The sequence below is a fragment of the Salmo trutta genome, chromosome 15, assembly GCF_901001165.1.
Source record: "Salmo trutta chromosome 15, fSalTru1.1, whole genome shotgun sequence".
In the NCBI taxonomy this organism is placed as follows: Eukaryota; Metazoa; Chordata; class Actinopteri; order Salmoniformes; family Salmonidae; genus Salmo; species Salmo trutta.
Window position 1 is genome coordinate 39,646,866 of NC_042971.1, and position 23,151 is coordinate 39,670,016.

A 23,151-nucleotide genomic window follows, 5' to 3' on the forward strand; every position below is an offset into this window, starting at 1 on the left:
ATGTACAACCCATTCACATAGCATTACAAACAGTAAATAATAATCAAAATGCCACTCTTCTTAGAAAAAAGATGACGACAACAACAACAATAGTAGGGATTAAAAACTAAGCAGCGAGAATTTTGGGTGAGCCAGTTGTTGAATGACCTTTGACCAAGACGTTGAATGACCTTTGATACATACTTGATGGAGCACATTTCAGTTTTATGGCTAATGATTAGTAATTGTTTTTTTTATAGGGAGATTTAAAGAATTTTACTTTACAAATATAAGTGGGAAAGCCCAACTCAAAGCCTAATGCAGAGGGATAATGAGTAGTACAGCACCTAAGCCAGAGTCACCTGGTATCGCCTGCTGAGACTCCCTGGCAATGAGGTGGAGGAGATTGTCCCTAACTACCTTTTGACCTGTCACCTTTTTAATCAGTTAAGTAAAAAACAATGTAGATTGTTCCAAAAGAGAATGTAAGGGAGAAACTGATTGCATCAGTGGCATTCATTATAAGATTAGCAGTGTTGGGGAGTAGTTTACTACATATAGTTCAACTAGCAATTAAACTAGAGTTTGCAGTAGCTTGGTTTAAATCTACATCGTGTTTTCAGTAGTTAATTATTTTTTTGCTAAAATTAAATTAAATATGGGTGAAGTAGGCAAGAATGTCCTTTATTTTCAGGCATCAGACCTGCCTAATTCTCCTCTGAAACATTGTTTTTGTGTTTAATAGCATAAATGACACATTATGTTATTGCATTTGTATTCTATGACATTTCAGATTTAAATATGAGAATTTCACGAGGTAGTCAAAGTAGCTTTAGTTAAGTAAACTGTTCTTCTTAAAGGTAGCTTTAGTGTAGCTTAACTTCTTCAAGTGTGAAGTAATTGCCAGCTTGGTAAACTATATTTTCAGAGTAGCTTTCCCAACACCCATATTTAGGGGTTCACAGCGAGGCTGTCAAACCTATTTTTATTCTTAGATTTTTTTTTCTCTTGACATGGTCAAATAACTCAAGTATAGATTGGTAACTTTTTTCTAATTTGGCACACAGAAACTAGAGGCCATGAGTAACTTGGTAAAAACAAAATGGCACGATTTGCCTATAGGTGGGTCAGTTATAAGCAGTCTCACTTAAACCCTCCACCACTATCACTAGCAGGCCCGCTAGTTTCTGGAAGCTCCGCTACAGCTAGCTTCACAGTTGGGTGCACAGTTCACATATGCCGGTGTAGGGTGTGCGTAGAACCGGCTTTATATGAGATTTTGTTTTGGCAAATTCTACACTGTGCTCTAACATTGTCTACATTCTTAAAATGCATCCACATGCTACTGTGCTTCCGACTCATTTTCCAGCTGTTGTTTTCACAGCTGTCCTTCCTTTCTCTCCTCGCTGCTAAGTGTGTGACTGTGAGCGAGTTGACTCAGCCCTCCCTCATGCATCTTTGGTTCATTGGTTGACACAGTTTCTGATTGACAGGAACAACAGGTGAGGCTGTTAGTCTGAGCAGACAGTCCGAACGAATGTGTGTGCACTTCGAATGTGTGTGCACTATATTTTATTTCTTTTTTTGTTCTTTGAATTAGTTAATTCTATTCATTTAAATCTTTTGATTATTCATATCTTAATGTTTTCATATTTTTATTAATAGATTCGGCTCTTCCGATATGCGAGCCGGCCACAACGTTCACCACAACGTTCACCACAACGTTCACCACAACGTTCACCACAACGTTCACCACAACGTTCACCACAACGTTCACCACAACGTTCACCACAACGTTCACCACAACGTTCACCACAAGAGCCGACTCCGTTCGCGAACGACCCATCACTACCACTCATAGCTGCACCCCTACACAGTCATGTAAAATCCATAGATTAGGGCTTAATTTATTTATTTCAATTGACTGATTTCCTTATATGAACTGTAACTCAGTAAAAAAATCACTAAAATCTTCCAAATTGTTGCATTTTGCGTTTATATTTTTGTTTTGCATAGTTCACTACTCCCCAGCCCTGGGTGAGAGACTTGAAAGGAAGAAGAGAGAGGAGGTGAAAGATGAGGAGACATGTCTTTGCATGTCTGTGGGGCTGGATTAGTCAAGATTTCTGCTGAGTGGTTTTGTTACCACCACCGCTCTCTTTGTTTGCTGACTCAATGTTGTACTTGTATGCAATATTTTCTGCTTCCTCAACTAAAAATGCATTTCAAATGAAAGAGAATTTACAGCATACCAGCAGAAAGTAGGGTGACTCACGTCAGACTTACCAGTACTACCATGGCCCCATACACAAAAAACAAAAGCAGGATCCTTCCTTTATGTGTGCATTTATAGTTTTTAGTATAATGATGAAAATAATGGTTTTATTCGTGAGGATCTACCTGGCTGTAGACCTGTGTTGCTTTGCTCTGCAAATTACTGAGCCTTCTTCTTTCATCTTGTTTGTTTACACACAGAGACACATCTACACACACACACACACACACACACACACACACACACACACACACACACACACACACACACACACACACACCAACGTAAAACTTTATTGCCGACTATATAGCCTATTACTAAAACAAACCTTGTAGACCAGAGTATGTTGAATCCTGGTTCTATCCATGCTGTTCGATCCAATTGAAATTACTTATGACAAACGCATTGTAATTTATCTATACAGGGAAGTCATCAAAGTATTATTTTGCTGAAGGTAGTTTTTTCTTTATTTGGTACGGATTCAAGTTGCTTTTTAGTTGTCTTGGGTCTAATAAAAGGATGCGGGTTGTGGAAAGTTATTGCTTTAATAGCTAACTAAAGACAGCAGGCGTATGTTGTTTCGCAAACACACCCCTCTAGCTGTTGTGCGCCGCTATTGGCTGGTGGGCGGTCCCACCTCCGGCAGAGCAAAGTTAGACGTTTGCTCACGAAACTGCCTGGCTTTGTGTGGTGAGCGAGACTGGGGAAGACAGAGCCTCCGTATACCACTCTCGAAAAACGGCTTCGTGATTTAATACCTCTTCGGTCTCCCCAACCCAACCCACCACTACCACACCTCCAAGAGAGTGACATAGGCCTACAGTTATTTAAAGTACAGTTTCTACGACGGTTACAGTGGCGGCCAGCATGAGCTTCAGTGCGGACTCCACCTCCCCCAACCCATTTCACATGTGTAACATCTGTCAAAAGGTGATAAGGAAAAAGGTATGGTGTTTTCAGATTGATTTCTCCAAATGTTATTTTTACTAGTCGACCAATAGCATGTTTTATCAAGGTGATTAGTCATTCCTTCCAATTTAGATAAAATATCATTGAACCCTATTAAGTTTTCAATTAGATCCTGCAGGCTTTGATTAGATCTACTGATTCAGCAGACATCCACATTTCTTTTCACAGGTCTAATCCTTCCCTTACTGATATTTTTGTATTACATTCTGTATTTCAACATCATCTATAGAATTGCTTCAGAATCTACATTGCTTTAGATTTAGGTCTATTTTAAATCATCTCAAATCTAATAATTTAGTCATCGATCATGGCCTTTTTTGCAGTCCAAGAACAACCTGAACGTTAATTACATTTACATTTTAGTCATTTAGCAGATGCTCTTATCCAGAGCGACTTACAGTAGTGAATGCATACATAAAAAAAAATATATATATATTTTCTGTACTGGTCCCCCATGGGAATCGAACCCACAACTCTGGCGTTGCAAACACCATGCTCTACCAACTGAGCCACAGATTTGATGACAATCAGGCTGTTTTTCCATTCAAACATATCAGACAACAATCTGCATTGATTTAATTCCCTGGATGGTCATCAATCAGTATGATAGCAATAGAGTTGGGGGGGAATTGATAAGAGTCTCTCACTCACTCACTCACTGCATGTAAATGAAAAAAAAGACTCATTAGAAATATATCTGCATTTTGCACACAGATGGCACATATCCATTACATAATTAATGTACTCAAAAACATTTAGCAGAACAAATAGAGACTGCCTTTGATATTAGTTTAGCATTGTGATCATATTTCCACTGCATCACTTCCCTTTACTCTGCAGATTCACTGTAAAGTACCATTTGTATTTACATTCAGCGGTAATATTTGTATAGGCATGTGAGTGTATAGATTTGGACAACTATACCATGAAACCTATATGCTAAAATGATTGTAATCTTTCATAGAATACTTTTTAAAATTGTATTATTGACTTCAAGTGTAATATTCATTTCAAGTACATTTCTAAATACACTGCTCAAAAAAATAAAGGGAACACTTAAACAGCACAATGTAACTCCAAGTCAATCACACTTCTGTGAAATCAAACTGTCCACTTAGGAAGCAACACTGATTGACAATAAATTTCACATGCTGTTGTGCAAATGGAATAGACAACAGGTGGAAATTATAGGCAATTAGCAAGACACCCCCAAAAAAGGAGTGGTTCTGCAGGTGGGGACCACAGACCACTTCTCAGTTCCTATGCTTCCTGGCTGATGTTTTGGTCACTTTTGAATGCTGGCGGTGCTTTCACTCTAGTGGTAGCATGACACGGAGTCTACAACCCACACAAGTGGCTCAGGTAGTGCAGCTCATCCAGTATGGCACATCAATGTGAGCTGTGGCAAGAAGGTTTGCTGTGTCTGTCAGCGAAAGTGTCCAGAGCATGGAGGCGCTACCAGGAGACAGGCCAGTACATCAGGAGACATGGAGGAGGCCGTAGGAGGGCAACAACCCAGCAGCAGGACCGCTACCTCTGCCTTTGTGCAAGGAGGAGCAGGAGAAGCACTGCCAGAGCCTTGCAAAATGACCTCCAGCAGGCCACAATGTGCATGTGTCTGCTCAAACAATCAGAAACAGATTCCAGGAGGGTGGTATGAGGGCCCGACATCCACAGGTGGGAGTTGTGCTTACAGCCCAACACCGTGCAGGACGTTTGGCATTTGCCAGAGAACACCAAGATTAGCAAATTCGCCACTGGCGCCCTGTGCTCTTCACAGATGAAAGCAGGTTCACACTGAGCACGTGACAGACGTGACAGAGTCTGGAGACGCCGTGGAGAACGTTCTGCTGCCTGCAACATCCTCCAGCATGACCGGTTTGGCGGTGGGTCAGTCATGGTGTGGGGTGGCATTTCTTTGGGGGGCCGCACAGCCCTCCATGTTCTCGCCAGAGGTAGCCTGACTGCCATTAGGTACCGAGATGAGATCCTCAGACCCCTTGTTAGATCATATGCTGATGCGGTTGGCCCTGGGTTCCTCCTAAAGCAAGACAATGCTAGACCTCATGTGGCTGGAGTGTGTCAGCAGTTCCTGCAAGAGGAAGGCATTGATGCTATGGACTGGCCCGCCCGTTCCCCAGACCCGAATCAAATCAAATTTATTTATATAGCCCTTCGTACATCAGCTGAAATCTCAAAGTGCTGTACAGAAACCCAGCCTAAAACCCCAAACAGCAAGCAATGCATGTGAAAGAAGCACAATTGAATCCAATTGAGCACATCTGGGACATCATGTCTCGCTCCATTCACCAACGCCACGTTGCACCACAGACTGTCCAGGAGTTGGCGGATGCTTTAGTCCAGGTCTGGGAGGAGATCCCTCAGGAGACCATCCGCCACCTCATCAGGAGCATGCCCAGGCGTTGTAGGGAGGTCATACAGGCACGTGGAGGCCACACACACTACTGAGCCTCATTTTGACTTGTTTTAAGGACATTACATCAAAGTTGGATTAGCCTGTAGTGTGGTTTTCCACTTTAATTTTGAGTGTGACTCCAAATCCAGACCTCCATGGGTTGATAAATTGGATTTCCATTGATTATTTTTGTGTGATTTTGTTGTCAGCACATTCAACTATGTAAAGAAAAAAGTATTTAATAAGATTAATTCATTCATTCAGATCTAGGATGTGTTATTTTAGTGTTCCCTTTATTTTTTCGAGCAGTGTATGTTTTGGTATATTTCTAGTTAATCCCTACTTTTATCTAACTCCACCTCTTAATTCCTACTTCTTTCTAAATCTCTACTTCGAGTCTAAATCCACAGAAAAACAACATTCTGTTGAAGAACTTCAAAAGCAGCTCTCAGTCAATGAATGATTCAATACTCTGTCCTGTCCCTGTTGCCACAGTTATCGGTTTAACAACAAAACATGAGGACATACAGATTACAATGCCTAGAGACAGCTTTGTCTGTATGCACACCGGAGTCAGCCCTTTCATGACCAACATCACTGACTGGAAAAAAAACACTTTCATGTCTGCCTTCTACAGTTACCAATAGATACTGGTAAATACTCTATGCCTCAATCAGATATACATATACTGGTAAAGGCAGAAACTATTGATATTTTATAGGTTAAAACCCAAAAGGTTTCATACAGGTTGTTCTCAACAGACAACCTATTGGTTGGAAATTAGAGTTTACTGAGAGAGAGATAAAACTGTCACTTGACATTTTACTTAATTTATCTTTAATTATGATGTAAGATTCTTGTTTTTGATTACTTCATTACTTATTTAACAAATACTTATCCCACAATTATCACACAACTGTCTATTTGTTTTTTTTGTGATGGAGACAGACAGATCCAGGCTCTTTTTAGATCTGCACAGGCCAGGCTATATAGGAGCATTTGAGCCACATCTCTCTGTATCATCTCAGGTAGTTGCATCAGCCACACTGCCCCAGCAACAGACTCACATCACACACAAAGGGCCAGACAGCCAGAGGGCAGAGAGAATAGGAGAATAGAGGGGGATAGCAAGAAAGAGGGAGGGATTACTACCAGGTTGCACCTGTCTGCAGCACAGGGCAGGTCTGTCTGTCTGTGTGTGGCAGTGGGAGACACAGGGCTTCAACCCAATTAGCTAAATTCACGGGAAATTGCCTGTCTGTTGACAGAAGGCACATTCAAAGGTCTGTTATGTAATAAGACATATGCCACTGGAACAGAGAGGGGTCTCTCTGACTCGTTCTCCCCCCCATATGTATTCAGCATACACTGTTGTTAGCTTTTGTGACATAATTTTACTGTTCTTGTTTACAATGTCCTTCATAAATATTATACCCTTCATGTAAATTTGTTCAAAATTGTATAGATTTTTTCTGTATCGGTATATTGGACTTTAGCTAAATTATTTGCTGTAATATTATATCTGCCTTTTCTGGAGGATAAAATTTAAATTGTAGCCAACTCTGTATGACTTCATTTAAAAAGGAGGATACTTTAAACAGGCATCCATTGTCAATCCACCAAAAATGTAAGGTTTTAATCTGCAAAAAGGCAAAGATACCACTCTTAAAACATTGGATGGGCCTCTCTTAGTAGCTTGCTAGAAATCCTATTTGGATTTACAGTAGATACAATTTTGGTACAATGGCGGCTTTAAGAGAGGTTTAATGTCTTTAATATTGAATAGTTTAATGCTCATGTTCGTTATATAAATATGCTCTTTTAACTTTATCTGGTTTGCCATTCCAAATAAAGTGAGAGAAAAAAATGTCTTGCATTATTTGAAAAAAGGATTCTCCTGGAGTCGGTAGAACAAGACTAAATATGTCAACTGTGAAATCACTAGAGAAACTGGTACATTTTTCCAGTTACCAAACAATTGATTCACATTCAAAATCCTATTTTCCCTAAACCTAATCCCTAAATCTAAAATAGCCTTTTTTCTTGTGGGGTTAGGATTAGTCATGTCCCCAATTTTCTTTGTTTTACTATCCTTCTGAACAAAAATATAAAATGCAACATGCACCAATTTCAAAGATTTTACTGAGTTAGTTCCTATAAGGAAATCAGTCAATTGAAATGAATTCATTAGGCCATAATCTATGGAATTCACATGACAGGGAATACAGATATCCATCTGTTGGTCACAGATACCTTTAAAAAAATGTTTAGGGGGCCTCCCGAGTGGCGCAGTGTTCTAAGGCACTGCATCACCACTAAAGTTCCTGGTTCGAGTCCAGGCCCTGTCCCAGGCAACCGAGACCAGGAGACCCATGGGGAGGCGCACAATTGGTCCAGTGTCGTCCGGGTTAGGGGAGGGCTTGGCCGGTAGGGATGTTCTTGTCCCATCGCGCACTAGCGACTCCTGTGGCGGGCCGGGCACAGTGCACACTGACACGGTCGCCCGGTGTACAGTGTTTCCTCCAACACATTGGTGCGGCTGGCTTCCAGGTTAAGCGGGCATTGTGTCAAGAAGCAAGAAGCTGGGTTGTGTTTCAGAGGACACACAGCTCTCGACTTTCACCTCTCTCTCGAGTCCGTACGGGAGTTGCAGCGATGGGACAAGACTAACTACCAATTGGATACCACGAAATTGGGGAGGAAAAAAATGTATAAAAGAAATATATATGTTAGCGTCGTGGATCAGAAAATCCATCAGTATCTAGTGTGACCACCATTTGCATCATGCAGTGTGACATCTCCTTCACAGAGTTGATCAGGCTGTTGATTCTGGCCTGTGGAATGTTGTCTCACTCCTCTTCAATGGCTGTGCGAAGTTGCTGGATATTGGCGCAAACTGGAACACGCAACCCAGAGCATCCCAAACATGCTCAATGGGGGACATGTCTCTTGAGCATGCAGACCATGGAAGAACTGGGACATTTTCAGTTTCCAGGAATTGTGTATAGATGGCACGACAATGGGCCTCAGGATCTCGTCACTGTATCTCTGTGCAATCAATTGCCATCGCTAAAATGCAACTGTGTTAGTTGTCCGTAGCGTATGCCTGCCCATACCATAACCCCACCCCCACGGGGCACTCTGTTCACAATGTTGACCTCAGCAAACCACTCGCCCACATGATGCCAGTTGAAGCCAGGATTCATCTGTGAAGATCACACTTCTCCAGCATACCAGTGGCCATCGAAGGTGAACATTTGCTCACTGAAGTCGGTTACGATGTCAAACTCTTGTCAGGTCAAGATCCTGGTGAGAAGGGTGAGCACGCAGATGAGCTTCCCTAAGATGGTTTCTGACAGTTTGTGCAGAAATTCTTCGGTTGTGCAAACCCAGAGTTTCATCAGCTGTCTGGGTGGCTGGTCTCAGACGATCCCGCAGGTGAAGAAGCCAGATGTGGAAGTCCTGGGCTGGCGTGGTTACACGTGGTCTGCGGTTGTGGGGCTAGTTGGACATGTGTACGAAACTAATTTGTCTGCCGTTGTGGGGCTAGTGTACGAAACAAATTTGTACACAAAATTTGAGGGAAATACACTTTTTGTGCATATGGACAATTTCTGGGATCACCAACACTTTACATGTTGCGTTTCTATTTTTGTTCGGTGTAGTATTTAAAAGTATTTTTACTTAATTACTTTACACCACTGCCTCTGGGAAGAGATCTCTTTAACCTCCCTCTCTCCTCAGAGCTCTCAGTACATTAAGTTCAATAGATGTACAGGTGTGACATACACAACCTAACATAAAGCTACACTTTAACATGCCAGACACACGCACGCACACACACACGACAATGTGAACCATAAAGCTGCCGTTCTTTCCTCTGCCCAGGACTTGATCCCAATGTTCCATGGCTAATGTGTGTGCACACAGGCTGTTTGCTCATCTCAAAAGGTTACAAGAGGAGGGGGTTACTTTACCTCTGAGCAAACGGATTGATGCACCAAGGCCTGGCTGTTACATTTTAGTCACTTAGCAGACATTCTTATCCAGAGCGACTTATAGGAGCAATTAGGGTTAGATGCCTTGTTCAAGGGCACATCGTTAGATCTTTCACCTAGTCGGCTCAGCGATTTGAGCCAGTGTACTTTTGGTTACTGGCTCAATGCTCTTACCCACTGGGTTTACCTGCTGCCCATTACATATAAAACCTCACTTCTATACAGTGCATTCGGAAAGTATTCAGACCACTTCCCTTTTTCCACATTTTGTTACGTTATAGCCTAATTCTAAAATTGCTTAAATTAAATGTTTTTCTCAGCAATCTACACGCAATACCCCATAATGACAAAGTGAAAACAGGTTAGACATTTTTGCACATTTATAAAATAACAATAAATACCTTATTTACATAAGCATTCAGATCCTTTGATATGAGACTTGAAATTGAGCTCAGGTGCATCCTGTTTCCATTGATCATCCTTGATGTTTCTTCAACTTGATTGGATTCCACCTGTGGTAATTTCTATTGATTGGACATGATTTGGAATATATAAGGTCCCACAGTTGACAGTGCATGTCAGAGCAAAAACCAAGCCATGAGGTTGAAGGAATTGTCCGAGCTCAGAAACAGGATTGTGTCGAGGCACAGATCTGGGGAAGAGTACCAAAACATTTCTGCAGCATTGAAGGTCACCAAGAACACAGTGGCCTCCATCAATCTTAAATGGAAGAAGTTTGGAACCATCAAGACTCTTCCTGGAGCCAAAACTGAGCAATCGGGGAAGAAGGGCCTTGGTCAGGGACGTGACCAAGGACCCGATGGTCACTCTGACAGCGCTCCAGAGTTCCTCTGTGGAGATGGGAGAACCTTCCAGAAGGACAACCATCTCTGCAGCACTCCACCAATCAGGCATTTATGGTAGAATGGCCAGACAAAAGGCACATGATGGCCTGCTTGGAGTTTGACAAAAAGCACCTAAATGACTTTCAGACCACGAGAAACAGGATTCTCTCGTCTGATGAAACCAAGATTGAACTCTTTGGCATCACGTCTGGAGGAAACCTGGCACCATCCCTACAGTGAAGCATGGTGCTGGCAGCATCATGCTGTGGGGATGTTTTTCATTCAGCGGCAGGAACTGGGAGACTAGTCAGGATCGAGGGAAAGAAGTACAGAGATCCTTGATGACAACCTGCTCCAGAGCGCTCAGGACCTCAGATTGGGGCGAAGGTTCACCTTCCAACAGGACAGCGACCCTAAGCACACAGCTAAGACATTGCGGTAGTGGCTTTGGGACAAGTCTCAATGTCCTTGAGTGGCCCAGCCAGAGCCCGGATTTGAACCCGATCGAACATCTCTGGAGAGACCTGAAAATAGCTGTGCAGCGACGCTCCCCAGTCAACCTGACAGAGCTTGAGAGGATCTGAAGAGAAGAATGTGAGAAACTCCCCAAATACAGGTGTGCCAAGCTTGTAGCATCCTATCCAAGAAGACTTGAGGCTGTAATCGCTGAAAAGGTGCTTCAACAAAGTACTGAGTAAAGGGTCTGAATACTTATGTCAATGCAATATTTCAGTTAATGTTATTTTGAATAAATTTGCTAAAATTTCTAAACCCATTTTTTCTTTGTCATTATGGGGTATTGTGTTTAGATTGAGGGGGAAAAAAACAATTTTATCAATTTTAGAATAAGGCTAATGTAACAATGTGGAAAAAGTCAAGGGGTCTGAATACTTTCCCGGGCACTGTACATGCCCTCTTTTTCACTTCATTTAAGTTTTTTTCTTTGTTTCCCAACATGGCTAAGAGTTCATTTAGGTTGTGCTTAAAGTGGGGTTGTACATCTAAGTTCCTTGTGTACTACGGTTCCTTAGCTAACCCAGTTTCCTTATCTACCGCTCTTGTCTCGTCTCAGGAGAAAGGAGTCAGAGTGCCGCGACCCTTCTCCAGTGGACCCAGTGCCTTCATTCCAAAGGAAGAGGTGAGAAAATGCTTTCGTTCTCTGTCTTGAGGCTATATTTCCCCCTGTCCTGCTTACACTCTCGTTTTCTGTCACTTTTGTTTAATCTCTAGAACTTTTTGCCCTTTGTCTTTCTTTCCACCTTTATGTTCTCCTAGCCTCGAATTTAGAGGTGTAAACCATATTTTAGATTACAGCAGCATATTTTTTACTGTAACACAATTTCAATACACACTGCCTGACTGAAACCTCTCTCTTCACTGTCCTGCCGGACCCCTTCCCCCTATCCCTCCTTCCTGGTTCCAGATTGTGGAGGCGTCCCAAGTGGACCCCCTCACAGAGCAGCTCCTAGCCGAGGCCTACTCTCCGTTGGGCCATGTGGACCACCTGACCCAGGTGATGGGACTGCACCCCCACTACCTGGAGTCCTTCCTGCACAGCCAGTTCTACTTGCTGAGGATGGACGGCCCCTTGCCTCTCCACTGCCGACACTACATCGCCATCATGGTAAACACTGGAGTAGGATGAACAAGAGATTATCATTGGTTGTGTCTAAAATTGCACCATAGTTCCCTATATAGAGCACTAATTTTGACCAGAGCCCTGGGAACAGGTCAAAAGAAGTGTACTAATATATAGTGTGCCATTTCAGACGCAGCCATTGTTCCCTGCAATGGTTGAGGTTAGGATATAGGTAAGGTAAGCTGATCCTACAGGCAACTTCTACCTGAAGCTGCATGATACAGGATAGGTCAAAGGTCAAGCTAAGCCGATGGGGATGTCTCCTGCATAGACACGTCCTCCCTTAGATTCTCCCTCCCTGCTCAGGAGACCTATCTAACTCATCTACTGATTTATATCATCTCCATATTCACCCATTTCCCTAACAACCAATGGCTGTCCCGACGTGACGGGTTATATTTTTCTTCATGGTGTTTAAACTTTCGTCTCAGTGCTGAGATTCCCCTGAGGGAGGGAGAGAGAGAGAGAGAGGTGTGCGCGCGCTTAGGCACACTGTCCACTCAACACTTCCATCTGTGGAGCTTTGTTATGCAGCCATTTCAGAGGGTCCTCCCAGCCCACCTCCAACTCACCCAGTTCCTGATGTGGCCCACAACTAGGCCAAAGTCTGCCCCCTCACTCTTAACGACGCAGCATGTTATGTCAGGAGGAACAGCTGAATGCAATGCATTGTTAAAGAACCATGTGGAAACAATCAATGTGCAGATTAAAATAAGTCATGCTTAGAATTGACAGTATACAACGTGCATAGAAAATGTTAATTTAGTATAGATCATGCATATACAGGCAGTATGTATGCTTTATATTAGTCTGCCATGCCAGCTACATGGTGAATGCCAACTAAAACAGGACTGTTAAATACAGTACTACCCAGAATATTTATTTTATTTATTTCACCTTTATTTAACCAGGTAGGCTAGTTGATAGCAAGTTCTTATTTACAACTGCGACCTGGCCAAGATAAAGCAAAGCAGTGCAACACAAACAACAACACAGAGTTACACATGGAATAAACAAACATACAGTAGAAAAACTCTATATACAATGTGTGCAAATGAGGTAAGATAAGGGGGAGGTAAGGCAATAAATAGGCCATGGTGGCGAAGCAATTACAATATACCAATTAAACACTGGAGTGATAGATGTGCAGAAGATGAATGCGCAAGTAGAGATACTGGGGTGCAAAGGAGCAAGATTAATGAATAAATGAATACAGTATGGGGATGAGGTAGTTGGATGGGCTATTTACAGATGGGCTATGTGCAGTGATCTGTGAGCTGCTCTGACAGCTGGTGCTTAAAGCTAGTGAGGGAGATATGAGTCTCCAGCTTCAGTGATTTAAAAAAAAAAATTGCAATTCGTTCCAGTCATTGGCAGCAGAGAACTGGAAGGAAAGGCGGCCAAATGAGGAATTGGCTTTGGGGGTGACCAGTGAGATATACCTGCTGGAGCGCGTGCTACGGGTGGGTGTTGTTATGGTGACCAGTGAGCTGAGATAAGGCGGAGCTTTACCTAGCAAAGACTTGTAGATGACCTGGAGCCAGTGGGTTTGGCGACGAGTATGAAGCGAGGGCCAACCAACGAGAGCGTACAGGTCGCAGTGGTGGGTGATATATGGGGCTTTGGGGACAAAATGGATGGCACTGTGATAGACTGCATCCAATTTGTTGAGTAGAGTGTTGGAGGCTATTTTGTAAATTACATCGCCGAAGTCGAGGATCGGTAGGATGGTCAGTTTAACGAGGGTATGTTTGGCAGCATGAGTGAAGGATGCTTTTTTTTGTGAAATAGGATGCCGCTTCTAGATTTAATTTTGTATTGGAGATGCTTAATGTGAGTCTGGAAGGAGAGTTTACAGTCTAGCCAGACACCTATGGTATATAGAACAAGAATATAAATAGTTTAGACAGTAGAAAACAACAAAGTATATGCAGTAAAGGAAGAGTTTTCCCAGTAGGCTATAAATAATAGAAATATGAAAGCCTCCCCTCTTGTTCTCTCCAGGCTGCAGCGCGTCACCAGTGTTCCTTCCTGGTGTCTCTGCATGTGCGTGAGTTCTACAGGATGGGGGTGTGTCTGGACTGGCTGAAGGGCCTGCAGTACATCCCTCAGAGACTGAGGAACCTCAACGAGATCAACAAGCTCCTAGCACACAGACCTTGGCTCATCACCAAAGAGCACATTCAGGTTAGAACACAGACATGTATAAAACATACACTTATTCAAGTACATCATCCACATATGCACATACTGTATCTATTCAAAAACACGACTTTTATCCACATACGCACACAAAGTAACTCGCACCAAACCTTTCTCTTCCCCTCTACTTTAGAACTTGGTGAAGACAGGGGAGCACAGTTGGTCTTTGGCAGAGCTGGTCCATGCTGTGGTCATATTGGCCCATTTCCATGCCCTGGCAAGCTTTGTGTTTGGCAGTGGCATCAACCCCCAGGTGGACACACAAAACGCCAACGGCTTCCAGGCCGTCTACATCAGCAACTACTGTACATGTGACCTGGCAAGCGACCATCACCTGGACCGAGATCTCAGCAGTACCAGCCCTGAGGTGAGATTTAAATATGTGTGTTTGGAGGGATTGTGTTGGAAATGTATCTAAGTATGTGTAACTCTATTGTCTTAATAACAGAGTTCTGGTTTGTTGTGTGTTTTTCAGACCACAGACTCGGTCAGTGAGTTGGAGGCGCTGATGGACAGAATGAAGAGGCTGCAGGAGGAGAGAGAGGAGGATGAGGCCTCGCAGGAGGAGATGGCCACACGCTTCGAGAAGGAGAAGAAAGAGAGCCTACTGGTGGGCTCTGGAGGTACTGCAACCACACCTGTTCCTGTTGTCTCTCTCTCACTGAGTAAAGGGATTATGTGATTACTGATTATGATCCATCTCCATTGTGACTCTGCAGATTTGGAGGATGAGGTGATGCCCACATCTAAAGTGTCTCAGTTTGTGGAAGATGCCACCTTCGGGTACCAGGACTTTTCTCGACGAGGAGAAGACAATCCACCAACCTTTAGAGCACAGGTGGGTGATAATGGAAAACCTTAATTCCACTGTCATGCCTGAACAACTTCACTCGCTTTCTCTCTGTCTGTAGGACTACTCGTGGGAGGACCATGGTTTCTCTCTGGTCAACAGGCTTTATTCAGACATCGGGCTGCTGCTGGATGACAAGTTCCGGACAGCGTGTGACCTGACCTACTATAACATGGCCAGTCACGAGGACGTGGACACCACCATGCTCCGACGTGCACTCTTCAACTACGTGCACTGCATGTATGGCATCAGGTAAGGCATCAGTGCCCTCTCTGTCACATACATTTCTCATTCACTATCAAGTGTGGACACTTAGCATCAATCAAGTTAGTGTGATAATGATAATATTTAAATGAGTGAGTAAGTGTTTATTGAAGCCCTGAAGTAGTCCATACTGTAAAGTGATGCTCCAGGCTTGATGTCCTGTCTGCAGATATGATGACTATGACTATGGGGAGGTGAATCAGCTATTGGAACGCAGCCTAAAGGTCTATATAAAGACGGTAACATGTTATCCAGAGAGGACCACGCGTCGCATGTACGACAGCTACTGGAGGCAGTTCCGTCACTCCGAGAAGGTTAGAAAACTGCAGATGCTCGTGTTTGTGAGAGTGTATAATCGTATGGTGTTTATGTACGTGTGTATCCTTTGAAAAACAACGTTTTGCTTTGCTTTACACTGTCAACAGCCATAAAAAGGATCTTGTGAATCCTGATATGTCTTTGTAACTAGGCCAGAGTTCAGTGGCAGGGCTGGTCATGCTGTTAGATTGTGTTTCTGCAGGAGGCTTTGGCTCATGAGTACACTAGAACTATTGAGCAGAGCTGGAGGAAATGAAGCTCTTGGCCACAGGAACATGCTGTTATTGTGTTTTGAGTTGTTCTGCAGAGGCCCCATATTGGAATCTGACTGGGCTGAAAGAGATGAAAGACGAGCTTGAGTTATTATTAGAACCAGCAGCGTGGAAGTGGGTCATTGTCTTGTTTTTAATGCTCAGGTCAAGACAACCTGGAACAAATGTCTCATCCCTGACGTAATGAGGACAGCAGCATTCACTTTAGTTAGTAATTATGTCTGTACAAGCATATTTTCCTTCGGACCCCATAACGTTTCTCAACAGAATCTCACTTGGTTTACATATCCGACTCAGTGAATTGTCTTTTGTCTCTTATAGCCTTGTGCTACATTCTGCAAATGCATATCCATTTTACATCTCAATGGCTGTCCATACTGCAGTCCATACCATTCCAGTTATATAAAGTAACTGCACTGTGTTATAGTATGTATGGTATGCTAATCCTCTGGCCACCATGCCCCTTCCAGGTCCATGTGAACCTACTCCTAATGGAGGCCAGGATTCAGGCAGAACTGCTATATGCCCTGCGCGCCATCACACGCTACATGACCTGACCAACCACAGCAGGCCATCTGTCTCCAACTGACCAATAGAAACCCCAGCCCACGTCCCCCCAACACCACTACTGGCCTTCCCCTCTCCAGGAAACTGGAAACTGTCTCACTACCAGGCACATGTCTCTAACACTGGCCTCTTACTGTATGGTTGGATGGGGACTTTGAACTATTTTTTTTAGCTTAATGCCCTTTTAAAAGAGGAAGTATGTGAAAATGAAGGAAATTGTGAAATTGTGCAAATTTTTGCCAAAATGATATTGCCAGTTTGGCTTTAGTGACATAGTGAAGGGGTTGGAGTTCATGACTAACTTTAAAAAATATATGTATTTATCCAAGCAACCTTAAAGTACTGCACTGTGCTCTAAGGAAGATACTGAATAGCCGGAAACGGTGTTGCACAACGCAGAATATACCTCTGAATGTAATGCCTTGATTTGGTTCAGTCCCACCAATATCAGGTGCAAGATGAAAATGTTATCTGATTGAGAGAGCAAGCCCTTTTGTGGCACTATTTTAAAAAGTGCAATATTTCAAAAAAATGTGCAATTTAAAAAGGTAGACTCAGCTAAATGATGTTGCCATGAGCAGCACCGCAGATATTGAGATGAGTGAGATAAGAAACTTCACTCTAACAGTCACACACAGTATCTTCGCATGTGTATGAGTTCGCTTCACACTTACAGCATGGTAGCCAGGAGACCAAAACAGAAGTTGAACGTCTGGCTTCATCACTCTTAGTTGTTGCAGAAATTGAGCCACTATGCTGTTTACTTTATGCATCTGTCATATCGCTGAGTTTACCTTTTAAAAGGCTGTGATAGAATAATTACGCTTTTCAGTATATTTACACCTTTGTCAATAAATCTGGCTATTTAAAATATTTCTAGAGAACTATTTATCTGCAATGTTTGTCCTAATACAGTCCTAATACAGAATATATATCACAGCAGGTAGCCACACGATTTTGTGGCAATGTTATCAGCAATTTTAGGACTTCTCTCATCCTGCTCTGTGCTGAATGTTTCTCACTGGGTCTGTAAGATATTAAGATTGCATACTTGTCCATTTCTACCAAAGATGCAGTGTACAGATGTTAGATCCATGAGACATTTTCAAAGCATTTTTATATTCCATTAGGAAGTACATTTTTAGAACTGCAATAAGTTATGTAATGCTGGGAATGTGCTCTTTGTTTTATAATTACTGAAGTATCACCACATGAGTGTATTCCTAATCCTAAAATCTGCACTGTTAACTTTGTCTCACCAGAATTTATTTGATGCTTATTTCTTCACCAATGTAGGGTTGAAAAAAATCATGGTGTTTTTGTGAATGATTGTTGCTCTTTGCACATCTGTATCTGCAAATGTAGGAACTGCTGATGGCAGTGTCAATCAGTTTTGCAGATATTTACTGTAGGAAAAAAACTCCCAGTTGGAAATATGCAAGAAATGTCAGTATTTCCTTAACTCCTCTCCCTCAATCTTTCTTGCATTTAATTTCTCAGATGTGAAATGTGTCATATTGTAGCACCCCCCCCATGTATAAGTTTAGTTACAATGTTTAATCAATGCCACTGTGAACTCAGATGACATTCACCAAAGTACTGTTTGCTTTTTGCCAACCTACCTTTTTAAAGGGATATTTTTTTCATTAGTACACAATCATGATGATGCTGTATTAACAGTGGACTAAAGAAAAAGTGGATTTTCCCTTTAAGTTTAGTGTTTTTCATATTTTATTTTAATAAACATCTTGTGTTAACACCAATTAGACTATGTATCATCTGAATTATAACTGATGATGGAAGCTGAGTTGTCCAAACTTTACAAAATGATAATCTACTGGTCTGAGAGTTAAAGCTGCACTTCTCTCTTTCCCAGGTTGTGCTTCAGGATTGTTGTAGTAGTTTTGGGAGGTCGTGCCTTCATCAAAGCCACATTCAGCCATTTGTCCCCCCCCCCCCCCCCAAAGCTAAAAGGACAACAGTGCAACTGAAACTGTGCCTCACACAGTGCCTGTAAGGACATTTTCAAAACAATAAAGAAGTTACAAATACATCTGTTCTGTTTATTTGATATATCAACATGCATACTGGTAACTGGATGTATGATACTGGTATGTGTGTATCTGTAGCATCAGAAAATATTAGCATAAACGAAATTCTAGATAAAACTGTGGCATGAAAATCAGGCTATTTAGAAAAATGTCTCCCACAAATACACATACTGTAAAATCAGGTTTCAAAATTGCTGTTTGACCTCAGAGGTTCAACTGGTTAGCTAGACATGATAACGTCACAGAACAATGAGCCAGATATTTCATTGGATGTATAAGTGTGAAGCATCTGCTTGGCATTTCCACTCACTGCCAAATATGGTAATGAGAGGAAGCCCAGTGACCAGCAGATGGAGAAGTTGGATTTTGGCCAACATTAAGCAAATTTTCTCATCAATTAAACGTTTGATCTCAATACTGTTTTCTGTTCCCAAACTAGAATATGTTATGAACAGAGTGGACTAAGTCATGTAGATTTTACTTTTTGCCAAATAAACAATATTGTTGTTTAGAAGGAGGCGAATTGAGTTATTGCACATGCGCATGTAACAGAGTAGGCTTTGGATGTCAATTAAGGCAGCAGAGGGGTTGGGTTGAATGCATTCAGGTGTACAACTGACTAGGTGTCCCCCTTTCCCTTCCCTTTCCCTAACGGAAATATGCAAATATATGCTAGAACGTGCCAATAGGATCTCGTTAGTGCGTGCTTGGCTCTGTCCCCCTCCTCTTAGGATCCCTAACCCTGGACCCATCTTTCTCTACTACTCTTCACTGCCTCAGCATCCAACACCTTCTGTACCACTCTGATCCTGGCAACCTCAACCAGCCTTTCTCTTACCAGACACCTCTGATCTCCAACATCATGGGTAACCCTATAGTTTACACACACAACTTTTTCCACCTATACACCTTCCTTTGTATCATGTCCTTCTGCACACTTCTCAATTTATCCTCCTCAACACTTAACGCCACTCCAGTTATCACTCCTTTCAATGTTGCCCTGCTTTCCGGAGAGGAAAGCAAGTCACAGTTCTTGACGCCAATCGTGTGGCACACGTTCACTCACTCTGGACGGCAGAAACGCAAAAAATATACACGATTCCACTTCGAGTCATCATGCAAAACTACAAATCCCTGTAAGCTCCTGCAAGTCATCTCTAGCTGATACTTTTGCTAACAGTTAGTGTCATTTTAAAACTTGCACAAGACAGTTCACAGAATTGTCCATTTAAAGAAATGTTGGCAATTTATTCATTACTACATTTAGCTAACATTAGCTAGTTAATCCAGAGATTCTTACCTTTGCCGATTCGGTAGACTTGTCCAGATCATCATGGTATTTGTAGTTATTTATGTTAGCCACATTAGCAGCTAATTAGCATTTCATTTTGGGGGGGGGGGGGGGGGGGGGGTAAATACAGGCAAATATATTGCTAAAAGTCACCTAGTCCTAGACAGAATTATACAAAACGTCACGCCAGGGTAAGCCTACATGATACACAGCCCTTATCAAATCAAATTTTATTGATCACATACACATACTTAGCAGATGTTATTGCGGGTGTAGTGAAATGCTTGTGTTCCTAGCTCCTAACAGTGCAGTAGTATCTAACAGTGCAGTAGTATCTAAAAACAATTCACAATAATACACATACATCTACAAGTAAATGGAAATATGAGAAATATCTAAATATTAGATTGAGCAATGTCGGAGTGGCATTGACTAAAATACAGTAGAATAGAATTCAAAATATACATATGCGATGAGTAAAGCTGTATGTGAACATGATTTAAACATTATTAAAGTGACTGGTCTTCCCCTATTAAAGTGGCCAGCGATTCCAAGTCTATGTATATTAGGGCGGCAGCTTCTAAGGTGCAGGGTTGCGTAACTGGGTGGAAGCCAGTTAGTGATGGCTATTTAACAGTCTGATGACCTTGAGATAGAAGCTGTTTTTTCAGTCTCTCGGTCCCAGCTTTGATGCACCTGAACTGACCTCGCCTTCTGGATGATAGCGGGGTGAATAGGCCGTGGCTCGGGTGGTTGATGTCCTTGATGGAGGAACTTGAAGCTTTCCACCTTCTCCACTGCGGTCCCGTCGATGTGGATACGGGCGTGCTCCCTCTGCTGTTTCCTGAAGTCCACGATCAGCTCCTTCGTTTTGTTGGCGTTGAGTGAGAGGTTATTTTCCTGGCACAACTCTACCAGGGCCCTCACCTCCTCCCTGTGTAGGCTGTCTCGTAATCAGGCCTACTACTGTTGTGTCGTCTGCAAACTTGATGATTGAGTTGGAGGCGTGCGTGGCCATGCAGTCATGGGTGAACAGGAAGTACAGGAGGGGGCTGAGCACGCACCCTTGTGGGGCTCTGTGTTGAGGATCATCGAAGTGGAGGTGTTGCTTCCTACCTTCACCCCCTGGGGGCGGCACGTCAGGAGGTCCAGCACCCAGTTACACAAGGCAGGGTTCAGACCCAGGGCCCCGAGCTTAATGATGAGCTTGGAGGGTACTATGGTGTTGAATGCTGAGCTATAGTCAATGAACAGCATTCTTACATAGGAATTCCTCTTGTCCAGATGGGATAGGGCAGTGTGATGGTGATTGCATCACCTGTGGATCTATTGGGGCGGTAAGCAAATTGAAGTGGGTATAGGGTGTCAGGTAAGGTAGAGGTGATATGATCCTTAACTAGCCTTTCAAAGCACTTTATGATGACAGAAGTAAGTGCTATTTGGCGATAGTAATTTAGTTCAGTTACCTTTGCTTTCTTGGGTACAGGAACAATGGTGGACATCTTGAAGCAAGTGGGGACAGCAGACTGGGATAGGGAGAGATTGAATAGGTCCGTAAACACTCCAGCCAGCTGGTTTGCGCATACTCTTGAGGACGCGGCTAGGAATGCTGTCTGGGCCGGCAGCCTTGCGCGGGTTAACAAGCTTTAATGTCTTGCGTCGGCAACGGAGAAGAAGTCCACAGCCCTTGGTAGCGGGCTGCGTCGGTGGCACTGTGTTATCCTCAAAGCGGGCAAAGAACGTGTTTAGCTTGTCCGGAATCAAGACATTGATGTCCGCAATGGGGCTGGCTTTCCCTTTGTAGTCCGTGATTGTCTGTAGACCCTGCCACATACGTCTCGTGTCTGAGCCGTTGAATTGCGACACCACTTTGTCTCTGTACTGACGTTTTGCCTGTTTCATTTTCTTACGGAGGGAATAACTACACTGTTTGTATTCGGCCATATTCCTAGTCACCTTGGAATGGTTAAATGCGGTGGTTCGCGTTTTCAGTTTTGCGCGAATGCTGCCATCTATCCACAGCTTCTGGTTTGGGTAGGTTTTAATAGTCACAGTGGTTGCAACATCTCCTATACACTTCCTGATGAACTTAGTCACCGTATCTGCGTATTCGTCTATGTTATTCTCAGAGGCTACCTGGAACATATCCCAGTCCGTGTGATCAAAACAATCTTGATGGATTCCGATTGGTCAGACCAGCGTTGAATAGATCTTAGCACAGGTACTTCCTGTTTGAGTTTCTGCCTATAGGAAGGAAGGAGCAAAATGGAGTCTTGATAAGATTTGCCTAAGGGAGGGCGGGGGAGGGCCTTGAAGGCATTTCGAAAAGATTAGTAGCAGTGGTCCAATGTTTTACCAGTGCGAGTACTACAGTCAATGTGTTGGTAGAACTTCGGTAGCGTTTTCCCAAAATTTGCTTCATTAAAATCCCCAGCTACAATAAATGTGGCCTCAGGATATGTGGTTTCCAGTTTGCATAAAGTCTAGTGTAGTTCTTTGAGGGCCATCGTGGTATCGGCTTCCCTTGGGTGGTAATACGGTCGGCATTTGATTGTGAGGTATTCTAGGTATGGTGAACAAAAGGACTTGAGTTCCTGTACGTTATCACAATCACACCATGAGTAGTTAATCATGAAACATACACTACTGCCTTTCTTCTTCCCGGAGAGTTCTTTATTCCTGTCTGCGCGATGTACTGAGAACCCAGCTGGCTGTATGGACAGGGACTGTATATCCCGAGAGAGCCATGTTTCCGTGAAACAGAGTATGTTACAATCCCTGATGCTTCTCTGGAAGGAGATCCTTGCCCTGACCTCGTCTACTTTACACGAGGTGAACATTAGCGAGTAATATACTTGGAAGTGGACCTTCCGAGTACATGCTGGTGGATGGTGTGCACTTTTCCTGAGTCGGACTAGAAATCCAATCCGAATACCTCTTCTCCGCCGGCTGTGTTTTGGAGCAGCCTCTGGAATAAATTAAATTGCCCTGGGGTCTACGAACGAAGGCTCCAATTCGGGAAAGTCATATTCCTGGTTGTAATGCTGGTGAGTTACCGCTGCTCTGATATCCAAAAGTTCTTTCCGGCTGTATGTAGTTACACAAAAACAATTCTGGGCTAATAATGTAAGAATAACACACACACAAAAAATATATACTGCAAAGTTGCTTAGGAGCTAGAAGCAGAGCTGCCATATCTGTCATCGCCATCTTAC

General features: G+C 42.9%; 1 protein-coding gene across 1 annotated transcript; it reads left to right on the forward strand.

Moving 5' to 3' along the window:
• The first annotated feature begins 2,926 nt into the window (after positions 1 to 2,926).
• LOC115149007 (sestrin-3) lies at positions 2,927 to 18,645 on the forward strand. Its single transcript, XM_029691443.1, has 10 exons — positions 2,927 to 3,199; positions 11,555 to 11,620; positions 11,906 to 12,106; positions 14,126 to 14,308; positions 14,457 to 14,690; positions 14,799 to 14,946; positions 15,043 to 15,161; positions 15,235 to 15,425; positions 15,607 to 15,751; positions 16,498 to 18,645. Exons 1-10 carry the CDS (start codon positions 3,122 to 3,124, stop codon positions 16,582 to 16,584), a joined length of 1,452 nt encoding a protein of 483 aa, XP_029547303.1. The 5' UTR covers positions 2,927 to 3,121; the 3' UTR covers positions 16,585 to 18,645.
• Positions 18,646 to 23,151: the final 4,506 nt, after the last annotated feature.